The sequence below is a fragment of the Pseudochaenichthys georgianus genome, chromosome 22 (assembly GCF_902827115.2).
Source record: "Pseudochaenichthys georgianus chromosome 22, fPseGeo1.2, whole genome shotgun sequence".
Classification (NCBI taxonomy): domain Eukaryota; kingdom Metazoa; phylum Chordata; class Actinopteri; order Perciformes; family Channichthyidae; genus Pseudochaenichthys; species Pseudochaenichthys georgianus.
In genome coordinates this window covers 2,150,788-2,173,002 of record NC_047524.1, presented here as the reverse complement: position 1 = coordinate 2,173,002, position 22,215 = coordinate 2,150,788, and the positions used below count along the sequence as shown (strand labels likewise).

The 22,215-nt window shown below is 43.4% G+C and overlaps 1 protein-coding gene across 4 annotated transcripts in view; it reads right to left on the bottom strand.

Moving 5' to 3' along the window:
• trim9 (tripartite motif containing 9) overlaps window positions 1-6,482 on the bottom strand; it is a 49,917-nt gene extending 43,435 nt beyond the window's left edge. Inside the window, exon 1 of one of the 4 annotated variants that reach the window (XM_034110972.2) lies at window positions 5,456-6,482. In XM_034110972.2, the coding sequence (XP_033966863.1) occupies window positions 5,456-6,388 (933 nt within the window). In that variant the 5' untranslated portion in view covers window positions 6,389-6,482. The remainder of the gene's footprint in view (window positions 1-5,455) is intronic. The other 3 variants (XM_034110970.2, XM_034110974.2, XM_034110971.2) reach the window with 3 other exon arrangements.
• Between the last annotated feature and the right edge of the window lie 15,733 nt (window positions 6,483-22,215).

Sequence of the window (22,215 nt, the reverse complement as noted above, 5' to 3'; positions counted from 1 at the left end):
TGCTTTTATGTGCTGTCGGAATGTCTTTAAAGGGTTCCTATGTCTGTTGAAATCTGAAGCTGAGCTACAGCTCCAAACCTTGGTGCAGCTTATTATTTCTGCCACATGCTGTGAGACAGAAACCCCAGTTGTGGGTCAGGTATTTGTGGAGCAGCCGTAGCTATTAGCTGCATGTTTAACTAATGCAATTCTTTAAATCTCTGCAAAGGACAGGTGCATGCTGGTCTTTGTCTGGGAGTCCTGGGTGTGACAGCAGCCTCATTACTCGGAGCAGACGGGAGTCAAAGCAGGACACACACACACACGAACACACACAAAGCAACACACTGATGGCAGCATGCTGTGCGTCTGTTTGTGTCAGGATCGAACACATGGGGACTTTAAAGGGCAGCACATGTGTGCAAAAAAACCTCTTGCAGATTCCTCAAGTTCCTCACGTCTACACCATTTGACTGCGTGCATGCAGGATAGGACTGCACGATATGAGAAAATATGCAATAAAGTTTTTGCATATCACAACAACGATTTATCTTGCTATAAATACACTGATAGGAGAGTCAGTCAGCCTTTCAGTGTCCTGCTAAAATACAACTTATTGCACGTGTAAACAAGCCCAACTTTGCGACAGCTGCGACCACAAACATGAATGCATCCACAAATTCATACTCAACCTCACAAAAACTTGACCTCAATTCAAAATGTTAGCTTCATGGTGAAAATGTTGTCTCCAAGGGGCGGGGGAAATGTTTGCGGACCAACAGAACTGTCCGTCTTTAATTTTATAAATAACGGAACACAAAACAGACCAAATAACGTCAGAAAAAAATGAAAGAAACCTCGGGACAGACGGGCAATAGATGCCGTCTATGCAGAATAAACGACAAACTAAAACTACATACAATCTAAATGACTAGATGTCAAATTCAGAGGGAAACTTCCAGGGACATCGGGGTTATCTCTGCGGCCTCGTGTAGCTCGGATAGTAAGAGGGTAAATTACAAATGTTCTGCTCCGATCTGCATCTTACTTTCAACACACACACACACACACACACACACACACACACACACACACACACACACACACACACACACACACACACACACACACACACACACACACACACACACACACACACACACACACACACACACACATATCTTCTAAAGCTCCAATTAATCCCCTTTAATTGGAAACTAAACACATGGAGGCGACACAGCCGGACTCAGATTACATTCTGGATTCATGAGCGACCTCTGATGACAAACCATGAAGAGAGCAGAGTTTCAACACAACAATTACTGCAGTCGTCCCGACACCACATGAAAACCCTCTGACACCGATGTGAACAGACAGTCACGCGCTTGAAATTATAATTTAAAAACTGACTTTAAGATGCAAAATTGGTTATAAAGGCGGATTGTAAATGTTGGAGACTTCTTGAGAAGGCTCCATATATTTGATTTGTAACAGAAAATAAAGGTTCTAGTTCTTTTATTCATTCATGTCCAAAGAAAATGTATCTTATATTTTAAAAGGAAGGACAGGATGAGTTTTAGAGAGATAACATCTTAACTAAAAAAGACTGGTGGCTGTTGAGGTGGTCGACGAGATCATTGTCAAACATCTTCTATACTAAGGGAAGCAGGATGGATTTTAGAGAACAGGTCAGAAATGTTATGTCCTTTCCTCAGATGAGAGAGCAATGAAAGTGCATTCGATTTACATTTCTATTTGTGTTGTGCAATAAACATGCTTCATTTGCACAAAAGCATTTTTCAATCCAACCCTAAAAAATATTATCGATTTTTCCTAAATCGTTGTTAATTGTGCTCTCCTGCAAGTCAAATTTCCTGTACAGTAAGATGAACTGAGAGTAACACACACACACAGTACTCAGAGGGATAGTGTTGCCATGGCTGCAGGTGCTTCAGCTCCACACACAGAGAGATCGAGCGAGAGCACAGCTTGTACCAACAACACTTCCACGATGGCGCAGATTAAAAAAACCTTGAGGGAGAAATCCCAGATCTTATTAAATGATACGAAAGGGGGCACATTTAGGAGTTTCTGGCTGAGTAACAGGTTTCTGTACTTCCTCCTGCAGAAATATCAAACTGAAACACAACATTTAACTATCAGATTTAAGGGAATAACATTATATTAATGTGTGTTTAGGTGCATTGTTCTGTACTTGGATGAGAGCCTTTTTCAAATGAATCTTTAGCTATCTAAGTAGTGGAAGCTGAAATAGTCATTAAAACCTGTGCAAATCAGATCTCTGGTCCGTTTGTCTGTTTTTCAGCCGGATTACTCGAATACTACAAGCCTGATTTTCACAAAACTTGATCAAAGAGTGAAGCTTGGGCCAAGGCAGAACATATTACAGTTCTGAGCATTTTGTCTGTTTCACAGCATGTCGGTTTGGGTATCTTGACGGACACAACAAGCTATTTAAAAGCCTTTTTGTTGGTCCCTGTACATTGTAAAGGTCTAGCTGTAAGCAGCCACAGTTTTCACCCAATGAAGCTACAACTTGCCATGGAGGTCAAGCTTTTAGGTTGTCAATGCATGAAAGAATGGATGCATGCACGTAATTGGACACAGCTATTTCAAAATCACAGTTTTCTGCTATTTATAGAAGGCAGGTAGCGCCCCACCAAAGGCAACCAACTCTTCCACCGCTTCCCACGCTTCTCTGCTCATTGACTTTGAATGGGGATGACGTCACTTTGCCTCGCTTTTCGCCAAACTGCATTGTGGGGGAGCGAAGTGAAGATTTCCAGGATTTCCAGGATTCAAAAGTTAAGCAATGTTCAACTTTTGAAGCTGAGCTGGAAGCGTCAGCCAATCAAACACGTTTATGCAAATCTGACAGTAGAAGCGCTAGCCAATCAAACCACGTGTAAGCAGGGAGAGCCAGACCGCAGTTAATTTCCTCATATTCCAAACGAGAAATTACGGTAGCAAATCACCCGGTTCTTTACGACCAGAACTATTAACAGGATACAAACCGGAGGAACCAGGCATGGAGGGAGGTGGCAGAGACAGTGGGGGAAACTGGTAGGTTTTCGCCTGTTTGGGGAGTTTATATATATATATATATATATATATATTGCTCGCATAAAATCCCCGGGTGTTTTTGCTTTGTATGTCGGGGGCGGGAGATTCACGTGATTGGTTGTTGGTCGCATTGCTCGCAAAAAATCCCCAAGCTTTCAGACACGCCCAGCTCCAAGATTTTTGAAAAGCTGCTGTGTGGACGTACCGTTATACTTCGGGGTTATTTCAATATCAATCAGAGTTTAACAGCCAGTAATGTAAGAACATATGGAACAACCAGAATTCAGAGGAAGACTGCAAACAATTGTTGCTATCTAACATCCGTAACTATCACTTCCTGTGAGGGCTCGGCAGCCGTGTGGGATTTCAGACAACACTTCACGGTCAAAGCACAGTGGTGTTCACAGTGTGTGCCATGGCAGTGTACTAAGGAAGGACCCAACTAGGAACACAGCACATGTACAGTATGCATATGTGACACATGGGTCTCCAGTATGTCTGCAGGACATGGAAACATTTGTTCCCTGATGAGCGCTGCGAGGAACTCCCTGAAGCTCTGGAACATTTCCGTCCTGTTCGCTGCCATCTGCTGCCGAGCTCCGGCGCTCCGAGGCTAGCAGGTGCTGTCGTTATTAAAGCCCAGAAACGGGCACCAAGATCTCTGCCACCACTGAGCAGTTTCTCAAATATACACCATTCAGAGCCAAGAAAGATGGAGATGGAGCACAAGAGGCGGGTAATGTATCAGGTGATGGGAGTCTGATGTCAGTGATATGATGAAACCCCCCTTCTGATTTTTCCATCAATTTTAAAATTGCCTCCCGCATGTGAGGAGAGTCAATCTGCAGGACGATCAGGAGGAGGTGATTGGACCGTAGGACGTTCAACGGCTGTTAGGAGACACGTCTGACTGTAAGAGATGAGGAAAACTGGTTCCATAGTATTTCAACATCATGATGGAAGACCAGATATCGTCTTGTTTTGGACACCCATATTGGTCAAGTGTTTTTACTGGTTTTAAAAGCTGCATTACATTTAAATAGAGGCCATTATCTGAACATACCGGACTATTACTTGCCTCTAACCTCTCTACATCCAATACTTTTTATAACAACATTGATGCTTCACCAGCACTACACAGCCCCTCCTTGCATGTGTAAAGCATAGCTCCAATGTTAGCCAATGATCTCTGCAGGGGGGGGGGGGGGGGGGGGGGGGTAATATATTTATAGAGTGCAGGAATCTGCTGTGTAGCTCAGGAGACAAAACGAGCTAACATTACTGTCAGTGCATCGTCCTGGAACACACAGTACACACTGCAACAACACTGCAAGATATACCTCTTAATATGTAAACTGTTCATTCATTACTTCTTATGACTAGATGTGGAAGAAGTATAATTTGTACTTGAGTAAAAGTAGAAATACCAGAGTGTAGGAATACTCTGTTACAACTGCTCCTAGAACTAGGATGGGTTAAAAGCAGAGAACAAATGTCACTGTGTGCTGTGCATGTGTGACGTTTCATCCATCCAATTCTATTATATTACAAGTAAAAGTCCTTCATTCAAAATGTTACTCAAGTACAAAAGTATTAGCATCAAAATATACTTAAAGTACCAAAAGTAGTCGTTGTGCAGATTGGTCCATTTCAGAATAATATATATGATATGTTTTATAATGATTGATCATGAAAGTGTTCTCAAAGCTGGTAAAGGTGCAGCTAGTCTGAATGGCTTTGTAGACTGCAGGGTAGCTGGTGGATTTACTCCAGGTGGAACTAAAGTCTGATTCAACACCTGATTAGATTTCACATAATTCTTCCAGATCTGTGAAGTAACTGAAGGTATTAAATACACGTAGTGGAGTAAAGGTACAAAGTAGCAAAACATTGAAATACTCAAGTACAAGTACCTCATGTTGTATTTAAGGAGAGTAGCCTACTTGAGTAAATGTACTTACTTTACATCTCTAGCTATGACTGTCTCTTTGATACATGCAGTGTCAAGTCAAGTGTGCTGGACTTTGCTAAAGACATGGCATAGAAATGGATTTCCAGGCAGAAGGCAGGTTATCTGTAAAGACCTTTCCGAGAGTGATTCTGAGGAGGGTCAGTTTCCTGTTGGTGATGGATGCCTGCTGCTGTTCTGAAATCTGAATGCAACAGTTTTGCGCAACAGCGTTTTGGATATGTGCGCATTTCAACATTCTGCATACATCCCCTTTATACGTGAGCATTAATATAAATGCACTGTGACAGTAACCGCTCAGTGGAGAAAAGCGGAACTGACAGGTAGCACTTGTTGCTCAGTTCAGAGCAGGATGAACCACACACACATGTTTTCTCACACACACACTCAGAAAAGAAGCAAAAACAAACATGTTTGTTTTACCTTGTGCAGTTTCCACATGGCTCCAAGAGCTTTGACCTCATGCGTCCCGTGCTTGCCCTCCTCGAGACACTGGTAGCACACGGGCATCTTGCACTGCACGCAGTACATGCTCAGGTTCTCCAGCTCGTGCTCCGTGCAGGTGGAGGTTTTGCGGGGGCTCGTGCGGCGGCTGATCCGGCCCTGCGCGGGCGGAACCAGGCGGTGTTTGGCGAGCGGGCCGCGCGGGGGGTGGCAGCGCACGCGGCACGGGTCGCAGTAGAAGACGTCACACTGCTCGCACATCACAGTGGCCTCGTGAGGGGGGCTCTTCTCGCACAGCTGGCACCGGAGCGCGGCCGCCTTGCTGTGCTGGTACCGGTCCACCACCCCCTCCAGGACCCGGTTCCTGGCGAAGCCGCGCAGACCCCGCTCGTCCAGGATCAGGCTGCGGTGGCACTGCGGGCATGTGATGCAGGAGTTGCGGGGGATGGGGGGCAAAGATCCGGGCTGCAGCAGGTTCGGGGATAAGGATCCGGACTGCAGAAGGTTCGGGGATAAGGATCCGGACTGCAGGAAGTTCGGGGATAAGGATCCGGGCTGCAGGAGGTTTTGGGCTAAGGATCCGGGCTGCAGGAGGCTTTGGGGGGGAGGAGGCTGAGGGAAAACTCGCACCCCGTTTGGAGACTTCAGGCACGGGGTGGTGGGCGCGCTCACGAAGCCCCCGTAGGATCCGTACCCGCTGTCCGCCTCGCTGTACAGGCTCATCTTGTCCAGATCCAGGTAGTCATAGTCCCCCCCAGATCTGCTCTGCGGGGAGTCATCCGCGTCGGGGGTCTGCACGAGGATGTTCCTCGCGCACGCAGAACAGATGTTGTGGGAACAGGGCAGGATGATGGGCTCCCGGAAGAAGGAGCCGCACACCGGGCACTTCAGCTCTTCCTCCATCTCGTCCATGGCTTCTGTCGGTGCTTACAGATCCGGACTGAGCTGCTGCTGCTGATCTGCGGGACAGATCTGGAGCAGAGAGAGGGCTCAGCAGATCTGCACCAATAGGAAGCCAGCTGCTTGTTACGGTGCTCTCCCATTGGCTGATAAGGGGATGCTGAGCAGCCATTGGCCATTCAGCTGTCAGTCAGCAGAGTAATGAGTTTTAAAGTCTCTGTGGACACTGGACTGATTGTTTGGAGGATTAAAAGGACTACACTTTGCTCTGAATGCATAATTAATCAAATGAGACCATGCATCACTCATATGAAGAAAACACCATTGTTCTAAAGATGCTCTTTAAGCTGATTAAGCCTAATTTAAGAAAAAGAAAAGCAGCACAACAATGTACATTTGTTTAATTCAACCAAAATACTGAAGCGTTGTCTACAAATATGTAATGATATTTAAATTGGCGATATTCTTCAGATTTTCAGGTTCATATTAGTATGTTGTGCTTATTTATTTATTTAACATAATAGTATATCAAATAATTAATTTGTGTTTGCTCATAAGGTTGCTTCATTAACCAACAGCTATTTTTACATTTTCATCTTCTTTCTCTTAGTGCAAATGAGGTCACATGAAAAAGAACCAAATCTGAGACTTTCGGAGCATCTTAAGGTATAAATAACCCTGTGCAGGTTCTTCTCTGAGAGCTGCATGCGTTTCTTTGCTGGCAGCAGCAGAGAGTTGGCGCTGACACAAATAAATATAATTCAGAAAGATTGGCCACTTTATGAACTCGCAGGCGGCTCACAGGAAGCTGCTGGCATCAACCCAGGAATAACTGGGGGGGTTTGGTTAAATCCAGGGAAATATTTACAGAGATGAAGTCGCCATTTGTTGCATATTTACCCAAATCTGAAGAGAATTATGAGCAGAAACAGAAAAGCTGTTAATAAGAGACACAAAGGGTGAATCGGGTAAACAACTATTTTCTGACATCTCATGTTTAGTCAGTATTTCACGCTAACTTTTATTTATTTTTTAAATGTATTTGTATTTTTAAATGTTAGGTCTTTTTTTAATTTAATAAATGTTTTATTTAATTGTTGTAATTTTTTCTTTTTATATATATTTTGAATGTTATTTAATATTTTAATAATTACTATATTTTGTATTTTTTGTTGAGGATTTACATTTTTCTGTGTGTTTAATGTTATTATTTTTTTGTATTGAATCTGTTTTAATTACTTTTATTGTAGATATGTATTTTGTTGTAGATATGTATTTATTTTCTTCTTGTGCTACTTTGTTCTCTGTACCTTGTTATTTTTTTTGTATGTTATTGAGACACATTCCTGCAGGATTTTCTCCCTTACACAAAGACGTGCATATGAATGCCCTTCCTGCTTTTCAGAATATGCAGATGTGAGTGGCCTCACGTTGCCCTCAGAGAGCGTCCCGTAAAATGGGATTATTTAGACCAATTTCCCCATAAAAAGCCTCACTGACGACCAACTCTGGGACCCATGTTGGTGGAGATGTCTGAGGACTTTAGGCTGCAGAAATGTAGAGACGAGAGAAAAACCTCCTTTATCTCCCGACGTGTCCATGTGCTGAGGAGAAGCTCGGCAAACGAACAACATAAATCCCGAGTTTACTCTGAGAGCTGCACGGCTGTTATTCTGCACAAACCGGCTCTAAAAGTCTGTCCTGTCTGCCCTCCTCATAGAGCCAATGTTGTGCCTATACTGTAGGAGCGTGAGTGTTACAGAGTGATGTCACAATTTTTTGGAAGTAAACAAAGAAGTCCAATGCAGGGGAGAGAAACTACAGGACGCAAAACACTACAGGAGAGGGAAGACCACAGACATGTTTGGAGTGCATCTGAAGTTTGCAAAGTTCATGCCTGTAATTAACCTTCATAAACTCTGCAGTAACTTTTATTTATTCAACACTTTTCAAATTATCTCCATCTGCAGTTATTCTATAAAAAGCCCAAAGTCACTGAGACCCCAGATCTCGTGATTATTTATTCTGCTCCATCTGTGCCCTTCACACCCACCTGAACACAAAATTACATATGTATTTTCCTCATGCAGTGTTTGTAAATTAGACCTCCAGGGGGAAACTTAAATGTATGGTTATTGTTTGCAATATCCCGCAGAATTAATGATAGTAAACACGACGCAGAAATGTGTTTCTGAAGATATTAAAGTGTGATTTATCCTGAAGAACAATAAGAAGTGGGAAGTTAAGAAGAGGGAATAAATAACAGAAGTTTCAATTTGGGATCCTCTCCTGCTGATGTTCAGGTGTATATCAGTAGTGTCTCTACTTTAAAGAGTCCTCTCCTGCTGATGTTCAGGTGTATATCAGTATGTAGTGTCTCTACTTTAAAGAGTCCTCTCCTGCTCATGTTCAGGTGTATATCAGTATGTAGTGCCTCTACTTTAAAGAGTCCTCTCCTGCTGATGTTCAGGTGGATATCAGTATGTAGTGTCTCTACTTTAAAGAGTCCTCTCCTGCTGATGTTCAGGTGTATATCAGTATGTAGTGTCTCTACTTTAAAGAGTTCTCTCCTGCTGATGTTCAGGTATATATCAGTATGTAGTGTCTCTACTTTAAAGAGTCATCTCCTGCTGATGTTCAGGTGTATATCAGTATGTAGTGTCTCTACTTTAAAGAGTCCTCTCCTGCTGATGTTCAGGTGTATATCAGTATGTAGTGTCTCTACTTTAAAGAGTCCTCTACCTCTGATGTTCAGGTGTATATCAGTATGTAGTGTCTCTACTTTAAAGAGTCCTCTCCTGCTGATGTTCAGGTGTATGTCAGTATGTAGTGTCTCTACTTTAAAGAGTCCTCTCCTGCTGATGTTCAGGTGTATATCAGTATGTAGTGTCTCTACTTTAAAGAGTCCTCTCCTGCTGATGTTCAGGTGTATATCAGTATGTAGTGTCTCTACTTTAAAGAGTCCTCCCCTGCTGATGTTCAGGTGTATATCAGTATTTAGTATCTCTACTTTAAAGAGTCCTCTCCCGCTGATGTTCAGGTGCATATCAGTATGTAGTGTCTCTACTTTAAAGAGTCCTCTCCTGCTGATGTTCAGGTGTATATCAGTATGTAGTGTCTCTACTTTAAAGAGTCCTCTCCTGCTGATGTTCAGGTGTATATCAGTATGTTGTGTCTCTACTTTAAAGAGTCCTCTCCTGCTGATGTTCAGGTGTATATCAGTATGTAGTGTCTCTATTTTAAAGAGTCCTCTCCTGCTGATGTTCAGGTGTATATCAGTATGTTGTGTCTCTACTTTAAAGAGTCCTCTCCTGCTCTGATTGGTTAGCTGGTCGGCTCTGTTGTGATTGGTCAACTGCTTAGAGATGTCCCGCCCCTTAGCCATCACATACAATGTGTTGGATGTACAAAAACCAATAGATCACACTACAGGAGAGGGAACACCCCCTAAAGCATAATTGGATATCTTTAAAACATACAAACATTGTAATGTGTTTTAAATCAGTGTATCTTTAGGCATCATGTATATGACTAATATAGTCGTGTAGCTCAACAGGACCTCACTTTTTATAGTGTTTATTTTAACCAATCAGCGCCTACCTCTTACTCTCAATAACCCAGAGTCAGTGAAATGAAGAGTAATGTTGTTGTGCGCGGTGCAGATGGATTCCCTGATGAGTAACTTATTGTTTCCCCTTCCTCACATCCCCACCCCCACACCCAGCAGCCTGTAGGGACCCCCCCCCCACACACACACACACACACACACACACACACACACACACACACACACACACACACACACACACACACACACACACACACACACACACACACACACACACACACACACACACACACACACACACACACACACACACACACACACACACACACACACACACACACACACACACACACACCATCTAATGGAGTCAGCTCCTATTACTGCAGCTTTGTTAGAGGACTCCGTTAGCGTTTACCTCAGAGCACTGAACAGGTGCAGGGAAATGGAGAATGAGCATCTAAGAAAAGCTGCTTCTGAATAGTTTGCATGTCCATTGATTGCGTTTAAAGACAGTGTTTATGCACAGTTTCAGATAAAGATATGACTACACTGATATGAAGTATTATAACACTTTTACTCTTCCCACAGCGGGGACATTTACGCTGTTAGAGCAACAAAGGTACGGGATAAAGAGTAAACGTACATGTTGAAAGAGATACTATTCTGCCTCTTGGGGTTTTCCCTCTCCTTTAGTGTGTTAGGTTGTTGTGCATGTAAATGGTATATACTAACCTGAATAATACGTCCTCTTTAAGCTCAGAAACACCTGAATATGACTTAGTGTATGTTTAGAAATAATCAACATTCTGTATTCTATGTCCTATCCCTGTCCAACCTCAGAGCACATTACAACAACTGTGAACACACACACACACACACACACACACACACACACACACACACACACACACACACACACACACACACACACACACACACACACACACACACACACACACACACACACACACACACACACACACACACACACACACATACCATGTATACATCACTTCAGGAGACATTACATTGACTTACATGCATTTCCTGGAGACTTATCCTAACCTTAACCACAACCAACACATGCCTAACCCTTACCCTTACCTTTACCCTAAACCTAACCAAGTCTTCACCCTAAAATTAATGATGCCCCTCATGGGGACCTCCATGTTGTCCCCATGAGGGAGGCGAGTGAGTCCCCACACGTGACTGTGTAAACAGATGTAGGTCCCCACAAGTATGGTAACGCTAGGCCACACACACACACACACACACACACACACACACACCACACACACACACACACACACACACACACACACACACACACACACACACACACACACACACACACACACACACACACACACACACACACACACACACACACGCACACCATACACGCACACACACACACACACACACACACACACACACACACACACACACACACACACACACACACACACACACACACACACACACACACACACACACACACACATACACATACATACACACACACAACTCCACCCCTCAAAGACTACTGTTTAGAAATACTTTTTTAGGCTATTTTACTAACATATATTTGGACTGTAAGTGTAAATATGCACATTGACATTGCATTTTATCTCGTTGCACTGTCATCGCTATACCTCTGCTTTTACCACTCTTATTTATTGTGTATATTTTTTCACCGCAGTGAGAGTTGCCAAAGAAATGTCGTTAAATCAAACATTATTCTATGATTCACAGACAGTTTGCAAGCAGACGTGGAGGTGCTGCTGCACACTGAGTCCTTCCCTGCGCACATGTCTCTTCTCTCAGCCCACACACTCAGAGAAAGGACACTCACACTTCACTATGTGCTGCTCTCCATTAAGGCACTGTAGACAGCAGTGACTGATCTTGTTTTGTGTCATTTACCATAACTCTGACCCTGATTCCTGTGTGCAGATAAAAAGGAACTCTAATGTTTAGATGCCTCTGATTTTCCTTTTGCAGAATAATTGAACAGAATGCAAACTGCGTCAAGAACAACAGGAAAGCACATATTGTTTTTCTCCCTGTTGTCAGTTATTCTGCATATCTTTGCAGTGGGAATCACATCTTTTGTGTGGTACTCAATAGAATAAATTACTAAATAAATTACTTTTTTCACAGTTTATTTCTGTAATTTTGTTTTATATTTTATTTAGAATATTACATTATTTTTCTAAAGACTTACTCACTTTTGGATTTGGATTTAAGGCATGCCATAAGGCGTGTGTCGTGGGTTTTTTGTTGCATCATCACCACCCTTTGTAAGATACATTATTATTAAAGTCAACAAATAAAAAGTCATTTGACATGTGCACAAATAGTACATTTTTTATTTAATTTGAATGTATTTACATCATTTTGGAAGTTTATTTTTTATGCATCCATCCATCCATCTTCTCCCGCTTATCCGTGGTCGAGGTCGCCGGGGGGTGCAGTTCCAGCAGAGAGCCCCAAACGTTCTTTTCCCTGGCCACATCAACCAGCTCTGACTGGGGGATCCCAAGGCGCTCCCAGGCCAGCGAAGAGATATAATCCCTCCACCTGGTCCTAGGTCTACCTCTCCATCTCTTCCCAGCCTGGAACACCTCCCTATAGGCGCCCAGGTGGCATCCTTACTAGGTGCCCGAACCACCTCAACTGACTCCTTTCGACGCGAAGGGAGCATGTTAATTAATTTATAAAGAGAAAATGCTTTCGGAAATTAAGGTATGTTTCCTTGTTCTGCTTGACCGTGAGACGGAGGCCCCAAAGGGATCCCCGAAACAACACCAAATCTCCAGAGCCAGAGAGACTTCCTACCCCACCGGGGCACGAGAGAGAGCATCCGCCACAACGTTGTCCTTGCCCTTAATGTGCCGAATGTCCAAACTATAGTACTGCAGGAACAGGGCCCACCTCATCATCCGCCGGTTCGGACAGTTAAGTGAACAGAGAAAGGTAAAGGGATTATGGTCGGTATAAACTACAACTGGGCTACTCCCAAAACCCACATACACCTCAAAGTGCTGGAGGGCCCATATTAAGGCCAATGCCTCCTTTTCGATTGTTGAGTAATTGAGTTGGTACGAATTAAACTTCTTTGAGAAGTTACAAACTGACCTATCAATACCCTCAACCTCTTGCAGCAAAACCGCACCTGCCCCAACATGACTAGCATCAACCTCCAGCTCAACGGCTCATCCAGGCGCGGCGCAGCAAGAACCGGAGCACAGCACAACAGGGTCCTCACATTCTCAAACGCTACCTGACACTGGTCAGACCAAATGAACTTGACTGTACCCTTCAGCAAATCAGTCAGGCGTGCAACCACTGTGGAGAAGTTCTTACAAAAGGCGCGATAGTACCCGACCAGACCTAGGAACCGCATGAGTTCCTTCTTAGTAGTGGGCACAGGAAACTGCAAAACGGCCCCTACCTTCGCGTCTACCGGACAAACTTGTCCCTGGCCGACCTCCCGGCCAAGGTACGTCACTGTCGCCCTAGCGAACTCTCACTTGGCCAGGTTAACAGTGAGATGCGCCTCAGCCAGGCGACAGAACAGAGCACCAATGCGTTTGATGTGGTCATCCCATGTGTCACTAAACACCACTACGTCGTCAAGATAAACAGCAACCCCCTCAAGACCTGCTACCACCATGTTCATGAGGCGCTGAAATGTTGCTGGCGCATTACAAAGCCCAAAACTCATCACTGTATACTCATACAGACCGAAAGGTGTAACAAACGCTGAAATCTTTTGCGCACGCGCTGTCAAAGGATCTTGCCAGTACCCCTTTAACAAGTCGAATTTACTGACGAATCTAGCAGAGCCCACCAAGTCAATACAGTCCTCCATCCGCTGCAACGGGTAAGAATCTGTTTTTGTCACCTTATTAACCTTACGATGGTTGTTACAAAATCGCGGAGACCCATCTGATTTGCCAACCAGCAGACTAGGCGACGCCCAACTGGAGAACGACTGTACTGCAATCTGATTGTCCAACATGTACTGGACCTTAGCCTCCAGCACCCTACGCTTATCTGCAGGACAACGATAACATCGCTGCTTAATTGGAGGACTGTCCCCCACGTCGATATCATGCTCCACGAGAGTTGTGCACGATGGCGTATCGCCGAACAGTACCACAAACTTCCCGATTAAAGCCGCCAATTCATCTCTCTGTGCTGCCGGTAAGTGACTCAACAAGCGATCCAATTGGCATAACGACTCCGAATTCCTCAGCCTACCAGACATAACAGGTTCATCTGGTGCCTTAACATCACACTCCTCAGCCAACCCTCGATCTGAAAGCACAGAATCAACCATCATTATGGGGCCCACACCCAACATTTTAGCCATGAAGCTATCCCCAACGGTATCACGAACATTGTATGGTTTCAGGAGGTTGACGTGACACAGTTGAGACAATTTCCTCCGATTTGGAGTAGCAATCAAGTAATTTTGATCTGACACTTTACTCTCAACAGTGTACGGGCCGGCAAACTTGGCTTTGAATGGTGAGACCTGCAGTGGCATTAAAGCCAACACCTGATCCCCTGGGCTGAATTCACGATACTCTGCTTTACGGTTATAGAGTCTCTTCATATTAGCCTGAGCACCAGCTACATTTTTCATTGCCATTTCCACCGCTACATACAGGCGATGACGAAAGCCCTGTACATAGTCCACTACATTTTTAGGTGGCTCACCCTCAACCAAACCATCCTGGAGAACAGATAACACACCACGCACCTTATGCCCAAAGACCAAATCATTAGGGCTGAACCCTGTACTTTCCTGAACGACTTCCCTGGATGCCAACATGAGCCATGGAAGTCCCTCCTCCCAGTCCTTCCCCATTTCCATACAATAAGCACGCAGCATGGACTTCAATTTTTGATGAAACCGCTCTAGCGCTCCCTGGCTTTGGGCATGGTAAGCTGACGCACGGTTATGCCTGACCCCCAGCTGCTGTAGGATCTGTTTGAACATATGGGAAGTAAAGTTGGTACCCTGGTCGCTTTGAATCACACGTGGGATCCCAAATGTGGAGATGAACTGGGTTAAAGCCCTAACTACTAGTTTCACTGAAATGGAGCGCAAGGGAAACGCTGCAGGATACCTTGTAGTCTGGCATATTATAGTAAGCATGTATGCACAACCGGACTTAGATGGAGGCAACGGCCCCACACAATCTATGATCAAATGCTCAAAAGGTTGACCAAGGGCTGGAATGGGACTGAGGGGTGCAGGCTTCACCACCTGACTTGGTTTACCAGTGAACTGACATATATGGCATGCTTTAATATAACTTGCAACATCGCACTTTAACCGAGGCCAGAAAAAATAGTGTAGGACACGGTCAAGCTGTTATCCCGGACGATCCCCCATTTGTTGCGACCTGGCTCAAAAGGCCACAACAAAAAGGAGACACAACATGTCAACGGGTAGGTAAAGGTGTTTATTTGCACAACACTGTTCAAGTCAACTTATGGTTTATACTCATCAGAGCCGGGTGCCTGCAGGAAACAAGAGAGAGAACAGACAGGAGCAGAGAGGCTTTAAAATAGCTGCAGAGCACCAGACCCAGGTGCCCTGAGTTACTGCAATCAGTGTAATCAATGCATCCAATGCAGCACAGACAGAACAGCCACAGCCTCTCTACTGATGGACCCACAGGGGCATCACATCTGTACTTTAGAGTCAATAAATAATAATTTGGGCGATTGGAGAAAAAGTCAATTTAAATGTTTTCACATAATTAATTTGCTGTTGGATAAAAGGCATTTGATTAGACATGTTTCTTTGTTTTGTTTTATTTATACAGTAAGTACCAAACATATCTTTGTAAAAAACCAAGCACATGTTGTCAATAGTCAAAAATAAATTAAAAACATGTATATATTTCTTTAAACCTCACAAACCATTCAGCCCATACAGCCAGATACACTTCACACCTGCTCTCGGATAATAATAATAGTGGATTTCTCTGCATGCTCGGAGTGTTTTTTTAGTGCGTGCATTTACATAAACCAAAAGATTTATGCTTCCCATAAGAAATATATAAAGTCAAACATGAATCCTGACCCTTCACTGTGATTTATCCTGCAGAACGACTCAGACCTGCTGCTGGCTTCCTAACGTCCTCTCTGTCTGACCACAAGCCTCCTATTGCTCCCCGGGGAGGAGAGGGGGGGTCTCAATGTGCAAACCAGTGGATCAATATCTCCAAAACCAACCCCCCCCATCCTCATCTTCAGATGGTGGAGGTCAAGGGTCAATGGCAAGAAGGAGAGATTTACAATTAGACCCTGAAGTGACTGGGGGAGGACATTAAAGAAAGCTGGAGGAAACGGAGGACGAGGAAACAAGAAAAAGGGAGCACAGATATATTTATTGCATAGCTTTGTGTCCTCATTGTAGGTTATATTGTTTTCAACTGTGGGTTAACATGTGTCATTTTACGATTTATTCTATTCGCTTAATTTTTGTTAATGTTCAAATCTCTTTACATTAAATAGAAGAGAGCAGACTGAGTTGTGTCTGACTTTGTCCTAAATCCTATCGTAATACACAAAGACCCGTTGTCTCAGCCTTTACATAGAAATGACTAAAATACATAAAATTAAAAATCATTATATATCATATTTATGTATGTATATATGATATTCTGTACACACTGTGAAGTCCACTGAGACAAATGTAACATTTGTGATATTGGTCTATATAAATAAACATTGATTGATTGATATTTATACAAACAAGATCCCACATGACCCAGTATTTTGAATTTAGTCTTGACGTTATCCGTCTTTAATGAAAGTGTAACTGAGGCTTTTTAATACTTTTTATAACATCTCAATGGGTTCTTATTCCTTTAAAGGTCCCATGTCATGGTCATTTCTATTGATCATAATTCCATTGTTGAGGTCCACTAGAATAGATGTAAATAACGTAACGGCTCCGCGGACTTAACGTAACGGCTCCGCGGACTTAACGTAACGTCCATTTGGACCAATCTGCGGAGCCGTTACGTTACGTCACTATACCCAAGAAGAAAAAAATGGAAAAAGAGAAATGTCCAACGAGGCGTTCTGGAGCAGCATAGACAGATATTTTCTGTGTTAGAGTTTTACTCGCTACAGGGTGTACTGTGAGGGTTTTGACTCTGCAGACCGTTGACATGCATAAAAAGCTACATAACACACAAGGGGATGGGTAATAACCGGAAAAGCATGACATGGGACCTCTAAGAAAAAATCCTTAAACCATGAAGATAACTCAAAATAACTAAATACGATACGATAATACTTTATCGTTCAGATCAAGTCTGAAATGTGACTTGCATCACAGCAGCTCCAGGTGTCACATCAACATAGACAAACTGGGGCGGCTGTGGCTCAGTGGATAGTGTGCTGGACTTCGAATCAGGGGGTAGAAAGTTCGAGTCCCACTGCAGTCAGCATGTCGTTGTGTCCCTGGGCAAGACACTTCACCCCAAATTGTTCCTGTGGGGATTGCCCACAGTACTGAATGTATGGAAGTCGCTTCGGATAAAAGCGTCTAACAAATTACATGTAATGTAATATCCAGACACAATACGTGAAACAGAAACAACGAACATTTAACATAACAGCACAATCACTGAGAGAAAACAGTATCGTTAATCCAAATACTCTGATCCTTTAACGCACAAATAAAGCGTATTCATATTGACAAGGTTTAATTATTTATCTCCTGACAAATCAGCTGGCAAAGAAAAAAAATGTGGCTTCCTTTTTTCATGTGAATGCATTTGTGCCCTTATGTCTGTTTCTGATTTAATATTTGATTTACAATTTACAATAACTACAAACATGTGAATGACTAGTATTACGAGTTGAGCAGGGGAAGCGTTTACGTCACGCTCCAGAGATTAGTCAGTATCAGGTTTATTTTATGAAGGAGATGCATTTATGTGGACTTTGCTCCAGGCATGAAGCTCGTTGCAAAAATATATATTCCAGCGTTTTGATGAAAGTGTGTGTGTGTGTGTGTGTGTGTGTGTGTGTGTGTGTGTGTGTGTGTGTGTGTGTGTGTGTGTGTGCGTGCGTGTGTGCGTGCGTGCGTGCGTGTGTGTGTGTGTGTGTGTGTGTGTGTGTGTGTCCTCCCACTGCTTCCTCTCTGTCAGTGACTCATGAAGGATTTTACTTACATGGGCATCGCAGCTCATCCTTATGTAAGCATCTCCTTCTGTTAGTTGTGAATATCATAGACTGTATGTATAGAGATGAATATCACAAACATACAATAAAAAATATCTTTAAAAAATTATTATTATTATTAAAACAAATTATAATCCCTCCACCAAAATAAATTAATCCAAAAAATAATTAATAACAATAATACAGTTAATATATATTATGTAGTAAGCCCTTCAAACAAATAAATAGGAAATACAAAATACATTAATAATAAAAAATAACATACAAAAAAATGTAAATAATAAAAACAACAGTAAAGTTAACAGACATGATTTAGTTAACAATATAAATAAATATTCTACAAAATTTAAAAAATAAAATAGCAGCAAAATAATTAAATAAACATACAAATAAAAGATGAATAAATAAATACAAATACAATCAATGTAATAATACAGTTCCGGCCCGTCCACACGGCAGCGTCGCGTGCTTCAACCATGGGCTTCAACGGAGACGCTTCCCATTCCTTTGAATGGGGTGTCGTCACACTTTGCCGAACTGCATTGTGGTTCCGTCACGTCGCGCTTTGCCTCCGTTGCTCGCTTCAAAAGTTGAGAAAAGTTCAACTTTTCAAGCGTCGACGGAAGCGCCAGCCAATCAAATCATATGCCAGTACAAGCGCTTGCCAATCAAACTGCGTGCTTGTTTGTCCAGGGCGGGAGATTAATGTGATTGGTTGTTGGTCGCGCGCCAGACACTAGTGATGGGAATTCCGACACATCACTCAGACACGCCCACCGGCAAGCTTCAACGTGTGGACGTACCGTGGAGCGTCCACACAGCAGCGTGCGTTGACGCTTGGCGGTGGGCGTGTCTGAAGCTTGGGGATTTTTTGCGACCAACAACCAATCACATGAATCTCCCGCCCCCGACATACAAAGCAATAGCAATGTTAAAACGAAGTAAACTGGATATAAAATCCCCAAACAGGCGAAAACCTACCAGTTCCACCCACTGTCTCTGCCTCCTCCCCCCATGCCTGGCTCCTCCGGTTTGTATCCCGGTAGATGAACAGAGACTGATCATTCAGCACCGGGTGATTCACGACCGCTATAATTAATTTTCCCTCCATTTTTTGGAATATGAGGAAATGACCTGCGTAGTCTCTCCCAGCATACACGCGGTTTGATTGGCTAGCGCTTGTACTGGCAGATTTGCATAAACGGGATTTCATTGGCTGACGCTTCTGCCGAGGCACCAAAAGTTGAACATTGCTCAACTTTTGAAGCCAGCAACGCCAGCAACGCCAGCAACGCTCCACGTCGCTTCCCAAAATGCAATTCGGCTAAAAGTGACGTCACGCCATTCAAAGTGAATGGGCAGAAACGTTAGAAGCTTCAACGCACGCCGCCGTGTGTAGGGGCCGTTACTAGCGATCCAAAGCTGGTAAAAAAAAGAAGATTTTTGTATCCACTCACATCTTTACAATTAGTTGACATAATTTCCCTCAAATGTGATGACATCTATCTTTCTAATAGTAAAGGTTAGAAAGCGTCAGGAGCGTCTTCTTTAACCTTAGTTGGAAGCATTGTTCTCCATTAGTGCGCGTGTTTCAGAAGTCTCTCCATTGAATGCTCCATTAGCAGGTAATGAGTTTGCAGAGCTGCGATTGTTCTTGCAGTTTATTATCGTCACACATGTTCCTCCAGATCTGCACAGCGTTAATGTTCGAAGCTAATGGGCTCTCACTGTGAATGCTTCTGCTGTGAAACTGAATGGGAGTGAATCACCTGCACACCCTGAATAATAATCTGCTTTCAAACGAGACGACTGGAGGAGTGTTCGGGAACATTGTAAGGTTATTTTCTGTTCTGTGGTTCACGGTGTTCAGCTTTTCACTCAGATATAAAGACGGGAAGTGGAGAATCAATCGATGATCAAGACGTGGAAAATAAAACATGTTGTTTGTTCTCTGGTGTGCAGATGGAAAGAAGCAAAGAGGTTTTTATGTTTCTTATTCGGTGCAACGCTTTGAGAGGCTCATGTCGTAAGAGAAAGAGAACCTCGCTAAGCATGCTTTTGGATAAAAGATGATAAGACAAAAAATACATTTATTTTACAGAAGGGGTGGAAACTGTTACCCCTGCTTTAGATCAGCCTATGGTTCGGATTCAATTCAAGATGGTTGTCATACATAGTCCTAAAAGATGAATAACATAATGTCCACACTTTAGTTGTGCATGATGCAGAAGCATAAGTGCAGAGCAGTCCAATCTGCAGTTTCTCACTGTTTTTTCAAAATAAGAAACGAATCCATTCGTCTTCTCTGTTTACTTCCGGAACAAAGTGTCTTCGCTATGTAACACTCGCACTCCTATTGGCTCACGCTCCAACACATTGTACGTGATAGGCTAAGGGGCGGGTCATCTCTAAGCGGTTGACCAATCACAGCAGAGCCGGCCAGCTAACCAATCAGAGCAGACTGGGCTCTGGTTTCAGACAGAGGGTGAAAAGAGGTGCTGCAGCACAGACATGAGAAAAATAAAGAGCTTTCTGAACATTAAAGCATGGAGACATGTCCCAGTCTCACAGCAGGATATGTCCTCTTTAATTAGACATCAATGTGTATGATCTTTAGTTTAAAGGTGACATGTCATGCTTTTCCGGTTATTCCCCGTCCCCTTGTGTGTTATGAAGGTTTTCTGCATGTAAACGGTCTGCAGAGTCAAAACCCTCAAAGTACACCCTGTAGCGAGTACAACTCTAACACAGAGAAGAACTCCCCAAAACGCCTCGTTGGTGAAACGTCATCATCCATTTGATTCTTCCGGGTACATCAGGACGTCATGTTGTAACCGGAACGAAATGGACCAATCCGTGGAGCCGTTACGTTAAGTCCGCGGAGCCGTTACGTTAAGCCCCCGCTGATTGGTCCAAATTGACCAATCCACGGACTCCACAGACATGTCAAAGTCAAGATGTTTCATTATGTGCATTTCGGATAGACAGTATAAGGCTTTACATTTTAAGAAATGTTTATAATTTTTCAAGGAGGCTTCAATAAATCCTTCAGAAACCGCTCTTTCAGGACAATGTGTCTCATAACTAACATCAGATGTAGTTACCTGCAGACGCTCCGTGATGTGTGAATCTCTGCAGGCCTCGTTAAGAAACAGATTAAGATTGAGGAGAGGACAGTCGACAGGATATGAATCCTTTCCTTTGTTTCTGAGGACACTCTGCTGCATCCAGATGTTTCTGCAGATCCTGACAGATGGTCAGGTTTCCTCGCTGTGGTTTCTTTCTGCTCTCAGGTGAGTCAGGTGTTCCTCTGGGAAACAGCTGATTCTGCTAACACAACAACATAATTAAGTCTCTCTCTCTCTCTCTCTCTCTCTCTCTCTCTCTCTCTCTCTCTGATTCCAGGTGTTACACCATCTCGACCGCTCCTTCCAACTTGTGTTACTCGACCGTCTCAATCATTGCCACAGACTAATTTATGAAGTGGATTTACTTTATGCATTGGATTGCTTTCTTGTACTTAATCCAGTGAACATCTTGTGTGGATTTGAAACTTTAGTATTGGACCTTCTGTATAGTAACCCTGTTGATAATCTGCTAAATCCATGTGGTTTGTTTCCTACCTCCTCCTTGCACAGTAATGCAGTTTGAAGGACGAGTCACCTCTTCAGCCCCCGACATGCCACTTCCTCTCCTCGCTGCCACACGAAGGAGGAGGCGGAGGCTTCATAGAAGTGGAGCAGAGCTGCTGGTGTGTCCTCTGCTGGGTATTTATAGAGCAGGAGGTGAAAACTGCTGCGGATTCACCATTCAAACAAAAACTGCTGTCCTTCTGCACAGAGAGGAAGAAGACGCTCCTGCAGAAACACACGACAGCTGATTGACGTGTTTACAAATGGGCAAACAAGCATGGGAGGTTATAAGTGACAAAACAAAGTGAGCATGACAAATTAATTCAGGGTGACAGACTGCAGGTCAGGATTTGAGAGCTGTGCAGAAGACGTTTCTTTTTTACATTGTTTGCATGTTTTCTTGGGCATTCCTG